This window comes from Topomyia yanbarensis, chromosome 1 (assembly GCF_030247195.1).
Source record: "Topomyia yanbarensis strain Yona2022 chromosome 1, ASM3024719v1, whole genome shotgun sequence".
Classification (NCBI taxonomy): Eukaryota; Metazoa; Arthropoda; class Insecta; order Diptera; family Culicidae; genus Topomyia; species Topomyia yanbarensis.
Window position 1 is genome coordinate 206,120,703 of NC_080670.1, and position 13,644 is coordinate 206,134,346.

The 13,644-nt window shown below is 43.7% G+C and overlaps 1 protein-coding gene across 6 annotated transcripts in view; it reads left to right on the forward strand.

Moving 5' to 3' along the window:
* The window catches only part of LOC131689362 (uridine phosphorylase 1), a 48,837-nt gene extending 35,516 nt beyond the window's left edge, over positions 1-13,321 (forward strand). For 4 of the 6 annotated variants that reach the window (XM_058974420.1, XM_058974428.1, XM_058974443.1 and 1 more), the window contains exons 4-8: positions 3,777-3,900; positions 12,052-12,189; positions 12,256-12,465; positions 12,524-12,662; positions 12,722-13,318. In XM_058974420.1, coding sequence (XP_058830403.1) covers positions 3,777-3,900; positions 12,052-12,189; positions 12,256-12,465; positions 12,524-12,662; positions 12,722-13,098 — 988 coding nt within the window. In that variant the 3' untranslated portion in view covers positions 13,099-13,318. Of the gene's footprint in view, positions 1-2,846; positions 3,076-3,776; positions 3,901-12,051; positions 12,190-12,255; positions 12,466-12,523; positions 12,663-12,721 lie in introns of all 6 variants that reach the window. The other 2 variants (XM_058974412.1, XM_058974406.1) reach the window with 1 other exon arrangement.
* Positions 13,322-13,644: the final 323 nt, after the last annotated feature.

Below are 13,644 nucleotides of genomic sequence, written 5' to 3' on the forward strand. Positions count from 1 at the left end.
AAAGCGGTCGCACTTACCACTCAACCACCGGCGCCGTCACTAGCACGTACATGTAACATATAGACACAACAAAGTCCCATTGTCTCATCTGCAAGTGAAATGATTGAATCACAAAATAAATTTCTTCCATTACGGGAGAACACAATTGCTATTGACTTTACGCAGACCCATAGTGCCCGAGGTTGAACGGTTAATCAAGGTAAAAATGTACTTTGAGCTTACAGAAGTGTCACACATACAGCTACACCGTACGAGGCATGTAGTACTAATAACGTTTAACTGCTTATTCAAGGCAGTAAGCTTCGTAGCAAAGAACAACATGCAACAGGAAATCGAAAATACGAAAATTTCAACATCAAGATCTCCGTGTATATGGACAATATTCTTACGGAACTTCGCCTCCGCGATTTGACACTAGTACGGATTATATTTAAACAAATCGTGTCGAAATATGATGAAGTGGAATCGGTCACAAATGACACAGAAACTTTTTTCCTGGCGTTCTTAGCGATATCAATAGCAGATCATCTCAAGGTGTTAACTACATCCAAAGAACGCTATGCACATACCCTGGACCATATACCAATTCTGTAACCAGACAGTACACTACGGTAAGCCGAAACAACCAAATAAAATTTATTTAATGCAACCTGCACTAACTAACAAACTTTGGAAAGTGATCTGCAAAAACGGCTATACTGCGCTAATCGTAAATCTGTCCCATAAAGATAGGAAATCCTATACAAAATGGGACAAATATGCGATCGTGGGTAGTATACCAGTCACTCGAAAACACAAGAAGCACCAAACATCTAATAACGAAAATCAAAACTCTAAACGACGACGACATGGACACGAACAAGAGCAAGGAAGAAGGCAGACCGAACGATCAGCCAGCAGCAGGGGATATAGCTGACCATTACTCACTATCGAGAAAGAAATGTAATTTCCAATGAGGGGAAAGCAATGCGCCCAGGATAGTCGACAAAAATGATATTCGTTGTTTAATTTCATGAATTGTACATTAATATGATATATGGATATGCATCGAGTACCGCTTTTGCTCTCCGCATCCAAGTCAAAACATCAGCAACAGTACCGTAAGAAACCTAATTTGCTGATTTGTAACCAATGATGAGTCGTGGGTCCATCACTATACTTCAAAAACGGAATGACTGTCAATGCAGTGAATTAAGAAGATTGCCAAAACAGTTTTATCGACGGGGATAGTAGAAGTTTCTTCTGTACGGAAACCTCAGATTTGACCTTCTTGCGTTGCTTCCGTAGTGTCTACTTTATAACTGCCCATGTCTTTGGAAAAAGATTCTCTGTAATGCAATGTAGAACTTAATCACGGATTTGAAACAAACGCTCTGCACTTCGAACTTGATAACGTACACAAGTTCCAGATGTGTATCAAGAAGTGAATGCGATGAACTACATTGCTGTTTAATACTGCAGTATGTGTATTAGAATTTCTTCCATGAATAAGTTGGTTCAAGTTTACCTTTCCGATCGATCCGATTTTGTTAGAATTGGCATCACACGCTCGAGCGTATTTTAAGCGTCAACCGGTGTCCCTCAAGGAAGTCACCTAGGGTCACTTAACGGTCTCCTATTAATCAACGATCTCTGCACCCGCATGAAGTCTGACAAAACTACTCTAGATCGATGATCTTTGTTTTTGGTGAAACTGAATTGGGCTCTCGAAAAATATCTTTCAGGATAGAACCCGAGCCGATTTTCAACTCAATGACGTATATAATCTAGGTTAGAAACTGACTTCAAATAAACGATTGACAACAGTTAATTTGATGGTTGTGTACCGATGTAGGTCCGTGCACTGGTTTTTTGAGTATCGAGCAGAATTATACAGATCCATGGAGGCAGAATTCTTTAATTACATTGATAAATGCAATATGTATATAGAAAGGTTTAAAGTTCATCAAAACTTCGCCTTGCATGCCCAGCTAGGCATTTTTGGTGACCGCAATCTGCCGGAACGCGGAAGCGATTTAATTTCAAGATGTCTTATAAATATGTTAACTGAACTGTACTATTTCTGAGGGACTCGGCTTACGGCTCCGATAAAACTGGATTTATCGAGCGGAAGAAGAAATCGCTGATTTGCGAGGCACGTATTAGCATAACATGAATGACTAGCTAGTCAGTAGCTAAAGTTTGTGCCACGAAAATGCTTTTTAACTGCTGTTGTGCATTCAGAACGCTCTTTCCTACTGATAAGAAGCTTTTAAATAGTTTTCTGAATGCTGATAAACAACAGTTATGCATAATGAATGCTAATATACTGCAAGAAGCATCTGAAATGCAAATTATGTGCTACTTTACTGCATACAATAATGCTTGTTGGTTATCGGGGCAGTTCGGAAGAATGTCTCAATCCTTGAAACAATGATAAAATAAACTTAAATCGTAACAAAACTTAACAATGGATGGGATATGTCGTTTGGCAGCTTCATAAAAACTGGTTGTACGGTGAAGTCCAACAACAAAAAGTTTTTTTTTTCTAACGGAAACATCCACCAAATTTCTCAGCCAGGAACTCTTTTTAAATTTGGTGTGAAGGTGATACTCCTCAAACAAATTAGCTGTCCCGGCTAGTAGTTACCGCCGAAGCCTGACGGCATCACCGCAACGAATGTAGACAGAGAAGCTAAAGCCAGCCACTTAACTAATTAAATGTCAGACCCGACAACCGCTGTGCCACCTGTCTAGGCGTGGGTTGGTTTCCGTTGAAAATTCGCCACATTTGGCTCACCTCTTTCTGAACCCGAATTCGCGTAATTTAATTAATTTTCACCGTTGGGTCCTGGTTGTATCATCAGTTTCTGTAGAAGATTTGAATTCCACGGAAGAATACAAAAGTGAGAAGTAATAGAGAAGTACTTCGAGGTGGATTAATTATCATTGTCAGTGATTAAATCGACTGCAGAACGGAATGAGTGATAGAGCACTGCAGAACGGAGCCACCCGGGCTTACGAAAATAATAACCATAGCAACAATAGCCGGAGCGATGAGGACGAGCATGATACGGACAGTCGGTTGGATACGAGGTAAAGTTGATACTTCAAAGGTGTACGGAAAGTCACTATCACGGGTCAAATAAGCGTTTTTAAATTTGTGGCACTGCAGGAGATGATAGTTTATCGTTGTTCGGTTGAAATTTAGCAAATAATGACTACTGTTCATGAAGTTTAGGCTGTTTTGGATAACATGGTTAGGAAGGTTTATAAAACCATGGAGGGTGTCCTTCATTTAATGATTGACAGGAAATGACAATTCGCAGTACCTATATTTTTGAACCCAAAAAAATGTTATTTAAGTATTAATTCGTAGTAAAAATTGGCCGCTATGTCGATTTTGCTTGACCCCGAAACTGAGTCAGGTTCTAACTCAACTGCTGTCAAAATATCTGAGCTTACAGACACTTTATACACAGACTTGCGGAGACAAAAACAGTAAAACTAGCAACCATGGATGTAAACTGGCATCACAGATGTTCCCATAAGCTTTGCATGAGCTTCCTTCTCTACTTTCTCTCACAAAACCCTCATGCTCGTTTGGCTGCACTTTTTTAAACAGTCCGTTTGGCTGCAATTTTTGACACTTCGCTAGTCTGTGTATAAAGTGTCTCTAGTCTGGGTTGGGGTTAGAACCTGACTCAATTTCGGGATCAAGTAAAAACGTCATCGCCTCAAGCCTAATCCACATTAGTATTCATTACCAATATTTTTTTCCATCTTCTGTCCTTCAGATACAATGACGGATCCGTCAAGCTACGAAATCCCAACATCGAACTGATGGACCAGGACATTCTGTACCATTTGGCCTTAGGAAGCGAGAGTCATGATCTGCGGGAAATGTTCGGCGATGTTAAAGTAAGTATCTCAAAAAACTTTTCAATAATTCTGATAGCTTCAGATCTGAGGTACGTAATCTCAACGTAACCTGAAAGATTGCTCGCAGTTGATGAAAGTCTTGATCATTTTCCTACCCTATCGAAAACCTTTTTTTAACCCAATTCAATCGAAGCAATCGGAGCAAAAAATTGACGCGCTGCATTCTAGTCATTGACGCCATGTCATCGATTTGTTTTGGGTTGCAGTTGTGTCAGGCTTTTCAACCATTACTACACAAGAAAGTACATAATAATTAGCTTATCGCCCATATGGGGTCATCTCAACCGAAGAGATAGTGAACTCTCGCAACTATAAACAGCAACGAACTTAACCCAAATATAGCATCAGCAGCGAAGGAAGCACGCGCATCACGTTTGGCGTTACGGTAAACAAACAACAAACTATGCCATAATTGCGTCAATCATTGAACGAAACATTCGATTACAATACAGAAAACAAGAACATTGCATCGTGGACATAATGACTAATCAGGCTTCCGATCAGAAATGTATTCAGTCGGGCTCTTCAAACGTGCCCCAGGAACAGATTTTATCGCACGTGCAATCCGTAGGACAATTGCGACGCGCCTCCTTCTTGCGGCGGTGGTGATGTAATCTTTGGCCTGATACCCCACATATCATTACCAGTTTGATATCAAACAGAGAACAACCTTAACCGATAGATAAGTTCTTATCACAAACTGCGGCCATAAATACAACCGGGTCCGGTCCGGGGGTGGGTGTGGCACGTACGCGAAAGGAAAGGGCGGAATTTGTTTTCATCGGCAATCAATCTCAGCCTGGTGTAATATTAGTTTGGGTAACTACGCACTTTTCCACTGTGGGGTTGAACTTGGTTTGACCATTAGGAACTGACTGTTATCTTACGCTATAAGTAAAGCTGGTTGGAAGCGGGAAGTATCACAGGTCTGATCGCGTGATGTTTGTCGTTGATCGAATCATCATTAGGCGGGTCCTCTACTCTAGAAGTCCGAAGTTGAGTTGTTTTACCTATCTCATATAGAAAGGCTATGCCATTAGTCGAAATTTCGCCTTACTAACCGAGGCCCGCAGGGCCAAGTCCCATACCATCCCACTCAGTTCCGCGAGATCGGAAAGTCTGTGTTTTTTTATATTGAGGTTTAAAAAGCTTCAAAAACCTGGCCTGTAGTGTATTGGCACTGTGTGGAACTCACGACTCACGTTCGTATCTAACCAACAAAACATTCCTTACTCTTTTACGCTCTTCTAAAACGGGACTACGTCAAGGTATTACTTCGTAGGGTGGCTCGTTGTGCTTTCATCGCACCTCTTTCTTCTGCTATATCTCGGAGCCTCACTTGGATCGTGGAATGGCTCGACCTTTGAGCTTTGATTTATCTCTCGACTCTTCTCTTGCTTCTTGTCTCCATCTATTACGTTTCCTTGTAGCTCTCGTCCCGGTGAACCGTTTAGGTGCTGATTCCTTGAACCATTTAGCTCCAGTTTCCATGAATCATTCAGCTCTCACCCTTGTCACGATCTACTCGGATAGTCCCAGACGGTGAACTCACCCTATTCCGACTGATAGTTCCCCGACGGAAGAATTTCTCCTTACAACGATACCCGCTTCCTTGATTCATTTAGCTCCCAGCTTTATCGAGATCAAATCGAATATTATGCTACTCCGACTGAGAGTTCGACGGCAACCGAATTTCTCTCGGTACCGATGTTTGTTTCGTGAGCCAATCAACGGGGGCTCAATGAAAAAAATAGAATGTTTTCAGTCATGTAGAAAAAAAAAACAAAAAAAAATCATCGAATTTGGTATTTTTTATTTAAAACAATGTGTATTCTTCAAAAAACGTCAATGAATATTGGAGCAGAGGCCCTGGTCAGCCGTACGATTAAACTTAGTCGCGACGCTCTCACAAGAGCGCTGGACGACACTGACGTCCATCTTCCGGATGGAATTCCGGATCCTGGTGGTCAACTGCTTCGTATCATTGACCGACAATTATTTTTGTACACTAGGGCACTGAGGGAGCTGAAAAAATCTTCAATGGGACGGCACTGGGGCAAATTGGTCGGGTTTCTTTCTTTCGGCACGTACGATATCTTTTTCTGCTCAAGATGCTCCAGCGTCTTCTTGACGTAATGGGACGACGCATTGTCCGACCAGAAGACGTACTTCCCATCCGCATGATGCTCCTTTAAGAATGGCAGAAGAATTCTCTCAAGACAGTCCTCCTGGTACAGTTGTTGATTGATGGCCGAACCGCTTAGCTTGAACCTCCGGCCTTCCGCTTTACGCTCAAGGATGCCAGGATCCGGTAAACTGTACTTACGGTCACGTCTTCGTCTCGAAAGTGGTCTACCGTAAACTTTTTTCTACGATGACCATGCGTTTCGTAAAACCGTACAACACGGACTGCTAGCTATTTCGAAGCCATCTTCGATTGAACTGACGAGCGAAAAGAAACATGCCACCCAGTTCTAGGGAGTTCAGAGAGTAATTCTCTTGGAGAAAAAAATGTATGCTCTTTACTTTAATTACAGATAGGTATTGAAATCATTCTCCTTTTTATTGAACACTCGTTAAGTAGGATGTTGGGCCCAGCTGAGTAGTCGCTGTCGAGTGTCCAGACGTAAAGCCCCTTTGATTTTCACTTAGCTACTGCTTGCATTGAGCCTGAAGAGGTTACATAGTCACCAGTTCGATCAATTTCGGGACTGCACTTAATAAAGCAATTCCGCAATAGTTATTGATGTCTCACTTATGTTGCTTTTTAGGGAACATGTTCGCGGATTTCCAGTAACCTAATTGCGCAGTCGCCAAGCTCCAGTAATCATCGTTTCATCAACATCGATTGCGAATTAATGGCGAGTTCAATTTGATCTTCTACTAAGGCCTCATCTGTGAACATATTCGCGCATTTATCCGAAAAAGTCTGTGCGTATCGTGGAATGTAGTAACTGTGCTGCCATTGAAAGTCATAGACGTTGGCAGTCCGGATTCCTTGCGTTGCTCATTCCTATGTTTCTAGAACCGTTTAGGGTATGACTTGAGATTGCGCTGAATAACCCAAAGAATCTTGACTATTTATTTATTCGAATGTTTGGTAGAACTTCGTACAGGAACTCTCTTGATAGATCGTCGCATCGTGCTCGTATGCCAAGGAGAACCGTTTTGTGTACGAACATGTGTACGTGTTTTGGTACGAAACAGCGTGTTTGAGTTTGTACACAAAGTGTGGGTTTAATATGAGCACAGAACCAGAGCGAACATTGTGTACGACGTTCATTTGGGAAGTCTGACCGTAGATGTTCACAACATGGCACACCATATATTTTGAAGTCATTTGTAACCCACACAGCTTGCTCACCCAAATTTCGGTAATGAAGTTTACAAATCAAACTTATAGTTCCTGCAAGGGGAAAAAGAAACAATGCACTCACCTACAATCGTTGCTGGATCAAATGGTCATCATCCGACCAGTGCCTCGCGAGCCTGAAGGGGGTTCCTCCGTCGCTTGTGTTGTTCTGGCGACTAGGAGGCCCTGCGGGTTCCGCGTTCTCTTGCTGGCCGGTTCACACGCAAATCAGACGTCCCAAGCACTGGTACTATCCTCAGACGGGTAGTGAACACACTTTCCACTTTGCCGTAATCGTGATGCTGTTGGCGAACTTATCACAGAACAGAAGCATACACAAATCCGGTCGACGAAGACCAACAACTGAGAGAAACAATTGAGGCTTTCTCCACCCAGCTTTGTCGTGCAACACACCACTTCTTTAGTTACTTTTTCTCAACATCAGCTCGCGGGAAGCAGCACCATTCAATCGCACTCTTCTGCTCGAAATTATTCCCAATTTTAACGCAGATCACTTCGAGTGTGTCACTACATAATCGGCCCGCAATTTATCGCACTAGGCAGGCAGCTTTTCTCCGAAGGCCACAACACTATTTCGTCGTACAGATCCACGGTCAGCTTGCCTCGGGATAGCACCACTATCTGTGCCTCCAATTCGATCAGATTCAGACACAATCTCTCTTCTGGTCCACATGCTTTTTTGCCTCCTAAAACTGGGAGGAAGATCACTTCGGTCAACTCTTTTCTCCAACTGACACATTTTTTCTTCCTGTCAACCGTACTTCCGGGGTATCGTTCACAAGCAAATTGTTGCTATCAAGCGAGCCGCCAAATGCGCCCTCTTGCAGTGCACGCCAATCTCTTATTACTCACATTTAACATTTCAATTAAACATTTTACTGTACCAACGGATTGATCGGATTACGGGTACATAACCATTGCGGGATGATTTCCACGAAATACAACTAGAGAGGTTGGATACTAGAGAATTTCCTAGTACGATGTCGCCAAGCTTGATTATCGTCTAAAACTGCTTTTCTGGTATTCAGAAATATTCCTGGCAATTCTTACTTTCAAGCCGCAACTGACTGTCTCTGATACGCCACCTCCAGCTTTATGGCTATTGCTATGTTTTAAGTCGCACGGAATAATCTCATGACCAGTACGAAAAGTCGAACTGGAAAGCGTGTCTTCGTTCAGCCCGATTTTCGATGAAGACAATGATGTCAAAACTCTTAACGGAGACTGTAAGACGATATCCCTTAACGGTTGATGTGATACCACCAACATTTTGGTAGTATATTATAGCACCTTGTCCCGTCGTTGACCAAGGCTGGAAATCGAAAAGGTTTAAGAAAGGGAAGAGCTCACAAATGCATTATACTTGCCTGATGTAAGTTTGCAGAAGACCCTGGGATGGCTACTGGTTATGGCTGGAAAGGATCGACTGTAATGGAGTACATAGGGCTTCCTCATGGCCGGGGAGATGTGTGGAATATATTCCATTCAGTTGATCTCCTTCTTGTAGACAATTGCGAGTCGCTGAAAGGAAAAGTGATATTATACTCTACGAGCAGTTGACGATGAACTGGAATCATTTCAGCGCCGGAATGCTTCGAAATAGATGGATACTTGCGGCAGATGGAAGATTGGGAGACCCTTTATTTACCACCGCGTACAGGACCAAGGCGACTGGTGGATCGTTGGTTGTAGCAGCTGAACTAGTGGGTAGATCGAGGGTCTTCATAACGCATGGTATCCGATGTAATCTTTTGACAAAATCTATCCTGTCTTTGCTGGTGGAAAATTATTTTCGAATCAGCATCGTGAAACTGCATACCAAATAGATGGCCTCCGCGGATAGTCTGAGAATTCCGGATTAAAATAAGGGAACACTACTTGCCCTATTGAAGAAACCAATCCGTATAACCCCACGAGGTTAAAAGGTAGCTTGCGACGCTTGATTAACCACCCCGAAAAAGACTCGAGCAGAGAGCCTTCTCCCAATTGCACACAAAGATCACCAGGATGCATCTACCGGTGTACCCAATAAGTCACATTGAAACACTTAAACTTCGTAGCCTCCGCCGGCTGCCCATCTCTTTTCGGGACGTCCTGACCAACGATCCAATGAGCGGTGAGACTCTTATTCCTTTTTTAGACAATGGAGAGCTTCTTGAACGCATCTAGAATAATTCCACGGAAACCATCACGAATACCTCTGGCATCCGAAGCACAGCAAGCGTTCCACTCATTGGACGTGTTAAAGTCTTCAGCAACGAGGTGCAGCACAGAGAACATCGTAACGATACATGCCATTTAATATACTTGATACTTGATGGGAAACAATTCGCTTCGTTGAATCTACGCCGAGTGAAGAATTCTCCTCCACTGGACCCGGGCCTGGGCCAATCTCTTCCAGTCACCCTGGACATTTAGTGCTTTTAGGTTCTCTTCCACTGCAAACAGCCATCGTGTACGCGGCTTGCCACGTAGTCGTGGGCCTCTTCCCGGTTCTCTACTGAATAATATCTTCGCCTGTCGTTCTTCCGGCATTCGTGCCACATGACCAGCCCACCGTTTTTTATTAGCTTGACAATATCCACTCCTTTATATACTTGGTATAACTCGTGATTCATGCGACGCCGCCAGATGCCATTTTCTTCTTTACCGCCGAGTATTGCTCGCAACACCTTACACTCGAAGACACCGAACGCTCTACGATCAACTACCTTTAACGTTCACGTTTCATGGCCGTACAAGGCAACCGGAACTATCAACGTCTTGTACAACGCGAATTTTGTCTTCGTCTGCAAACTACGGGACTTCAGCTAGCTACGAAGTCCGCCTTTTCACCTCGCGGGTAACATCGTTATCGCACGTCACTAGGGTTCCAAGGTACACAAATTCTTCCACTACTTCAAATTTATCACCACCTAACACCACTTCACCATCAACATCACCATTGGATCCATGTATTCTTCCAGCTATCAGGTACTTCGTCTTGCTGGTGTTGATTGTGAGGCCAATTCTTGCTGTCTCACTTTTAAAAGGCACGAATGCCTCTTTTCCATCGATTCCAATGATATCAATATCGTCCGCTAATCCTAGGAACATATGCGACCGAGTGACAATGGTACCGTTCCTCTCCTGATAGCACCTTCTAGAGCAATGTTGAACAGCAAGTTTGACAGCGCATCAACCTGCTTCAATCCGTCTAAGATTACGAAAGGACGTCGAAATCTCATCCGCAACCTGAACACTTGATTTCGAACCATCCAGCGTTGCATGAATCAGCCTTCGCCGGAAAACCATGTTCTACCATTATCTGCCATAACTCGTTTCTTTTCACTGAATCGTACGCCGCTTTGAAATCAGCAAACAGATGGTGTATCTGCAAGTTGTATTCCCGGACTTTCACGAAAACCATCTTGGTATTCGCCGACGAAAGACTCCTCCAACGGCCTCAAACTGTTGAACAGAATACGTGACATAATTTTGTACGCCGAATTGAGGAGCGATATTCCTCGATAATTGGCGCACTCAATCCGTGTGTCTCTTTTTGTATAAGGGACAAATGAGGCCCTATAGCCAGTCAGTAGGTAGTTCTTCTTCTTCCCATACCTTCAAAATAGAACGGTTAAGTATTTCGTGCAGCTGTTCACTGCCGTGTTTGAAAACGTCGGCCGGGAGCTCGTCCTTTCCAGCAGCCTTACAGTTTTTCAGCTCTTTGATTGCCTTTTTCACCTCTTCTAGCGTCGGAGGCTCCACAGCTTGTCCATCGTCACTTATCCTTATTCTGTTCGTTGACGCGCGCTAACATTCTCTCCATTCACCAATGTCTCGAAGTGTTCTCTTTGCCTGGCTGCTACCTGTTTTTCTCCGTACGCCATTGACAGTTTCATAAAATTTTCGCATATCATTTTCTTCCATACTGTTTTGACGTTCTCCTAATACTGCTTTTTCTTTCTGCGGTGAATTCTTTTTTCGGCTCCTCTTGCTTCCTTGTACCGCTCTCTGTTCTGCCGGGTACCAGACACTAACATCCGGCTTCTGGCAGCATTTTTCTCACCCGTCACTCTCTGGCACTCCTCATCGAAGCAACCGTTTCTGGGTCGTCTCTGAGTAGTACCTATTACTTCTCGCGCTGCTGTGCTCACCGCTCGGTAGATTGACTCCCACAGATTGTTGAGGTTGTCGTCTACGTTGATTTCCCTTATCCGCTCATCAAGCTTCTGGCGGTACTCGTCCGTCACAACTTCTGCTGAGAAGCGCTGGATATTGAAACGCAACGGTCGCTGAGTTCTTGAGTTCGCTACGGTTGATAACCGTGCTCGAATCGTACTGACAGCGAGATAGTGATCACAGTCGATGTTTGGACATGGTCTATCTGATTGCAAGTTTCGCCATTCGGGTGCATCCAGGTGTGCTTACGGATGTTCTTGCGTGCAGAGTAAGTGACGAAATACCTCATGGTTGAATATACGATAAATAACTATGCGGGCCCTATTCTCATTTTTTTCTAGTCACTTGGTGACGTGACTGTGAGCCCCCTTGATACCTTAGTCCATTTGTCATATAAGATTCACTGGTCTGTCAACCCCATACAAAAATCTTAATTGTGGGATGAGTAGGTGTTAGCTTTACCGATTTATCAACGACCTATTTCAAAATGATAGAAGCTTAGCGGTACATTCCTAAGCCATTCCCTCACTACTGCGTTTAAAATTGAACTAGGCGAATGTTTAACCCAGTTCACCCTTTCTCTCATTTTCCAGTTCGTCTGCATGGGAGGCACCCCGAAGCGGATGGAGAACTTTGCACACTTCATCATGGACGAGATAGGTTACAAACTGCCCGCCGGAACGCAGCTGCAGGATATCAGCGCGTTCTCCTATCGCTATTCCATGTACAAGGTGAGTCTGTCGAATAACCGCCTTTTGTCAATGTGCTTATGACATTACCCCTCTCTTCCATTCCAGGTCGGTCCCGTACTGTCGATCAGCCACGGAATGGGTGTGCCTTCGCTAGGAATCCTGCTGCACGAAATGATCAAACTGATGTACCACGCAAAGTGCATAAATCCGATCTTCATCCGGATCGGAACGTGCGGTGGAGTGGGCGTCGAGGGAGGCACCGTCGTTATCACCGAGGATGCCGTCGATGGGCTGCTCAGGAGTACTCACGAGTTGGTAGGTGATTTTACTATTTTCGCACTAGTTTAAGTTAATTTTTTAAATTGTATTTTAGGCAATTTTGGGTAAAATCGTTCACCGTCCAGCCATTCTAGATAAGCGGTTAGTGCGAGAGCTGAAATCACTTGCCTCACCGGACGATCCGTACGATACAATCACCGGTAAAACCATGTGTACCTCGGACTTTTATGAAGGTAAATTAAAACGGGAATCTTTTTTCCAACCTCTAATAAAATTCGTTTGTTTTATGCAGGTCAAGGCCGCCTGGACGGAGCCTTCTGCGAGTTTTCCGAACAGGACAAAATGGACTACCTGGAGAAGCTGCGGGACTTTGGTGTGGTAAACATCGAAATGGAATGTACCATCTTTGCAGCGCTGACCCATCACGCCGGCATTAAGGCGGCCATTGTGTGCGTTACGCTGCTGGATCGGCTTAAGGGAGATCAGGTTATGTCCCCGAAGGAGGTTATGAACGAGTGGCAGCAGCGCCCACAGATTCTTGTGTCGCGGTTGATTCGAAAACATTTGGCCCAGGCAGGGCATCTGAAGAGTTTGGCGGCGATTCCGAGTTCTATTAAGTCTCCCCGGCGGTTCAAGCTTGTTCAGCAGGAATCGGAAGCGCATGAGTAAGAGGGGGTACTTATGGAAGCGCGGTTGGCTGAGGGGTGCGTGAGAGGTATGATGACAAGATTGTGTTGTAAAATTTGAAGTTGGGCTCTCTCTGTCTTGCACCGTACGTGGTAGTTTTGGTTTAGGGAGGGTGGGAAAGTAGAATTAAAAACAGTTACCCTAGTGAAAGTACATTCCATTAAAATAATTAGCTAGTTGCAATGTGAACCTTATTTGCATAATGAATGAGTTATTACTTGACTTACTGGTAAATCCGGTTTCCATATTTGTTGGTATCAGGCTTCAAGAAAGGAAGAAAATCAGCACTTGTAATTTTCCATGAATCACAAAATATAAAGATTCTATCGCTGACCATGTTGGTGAACACAGACAGTCTATAGCACGTGGTAATATTGGATGTCGTCGCTACCAAACGTCAAAGTAACTGCTCAGGCAATTTTTCATTTTTCGCGCCTACTAGGACCGTCCTTATATGAAAACGTTACGTCGAACGATTTTATCTGAGTGTCGATAAAGTAGACCAACATCATTAGTCACTCTATCGTC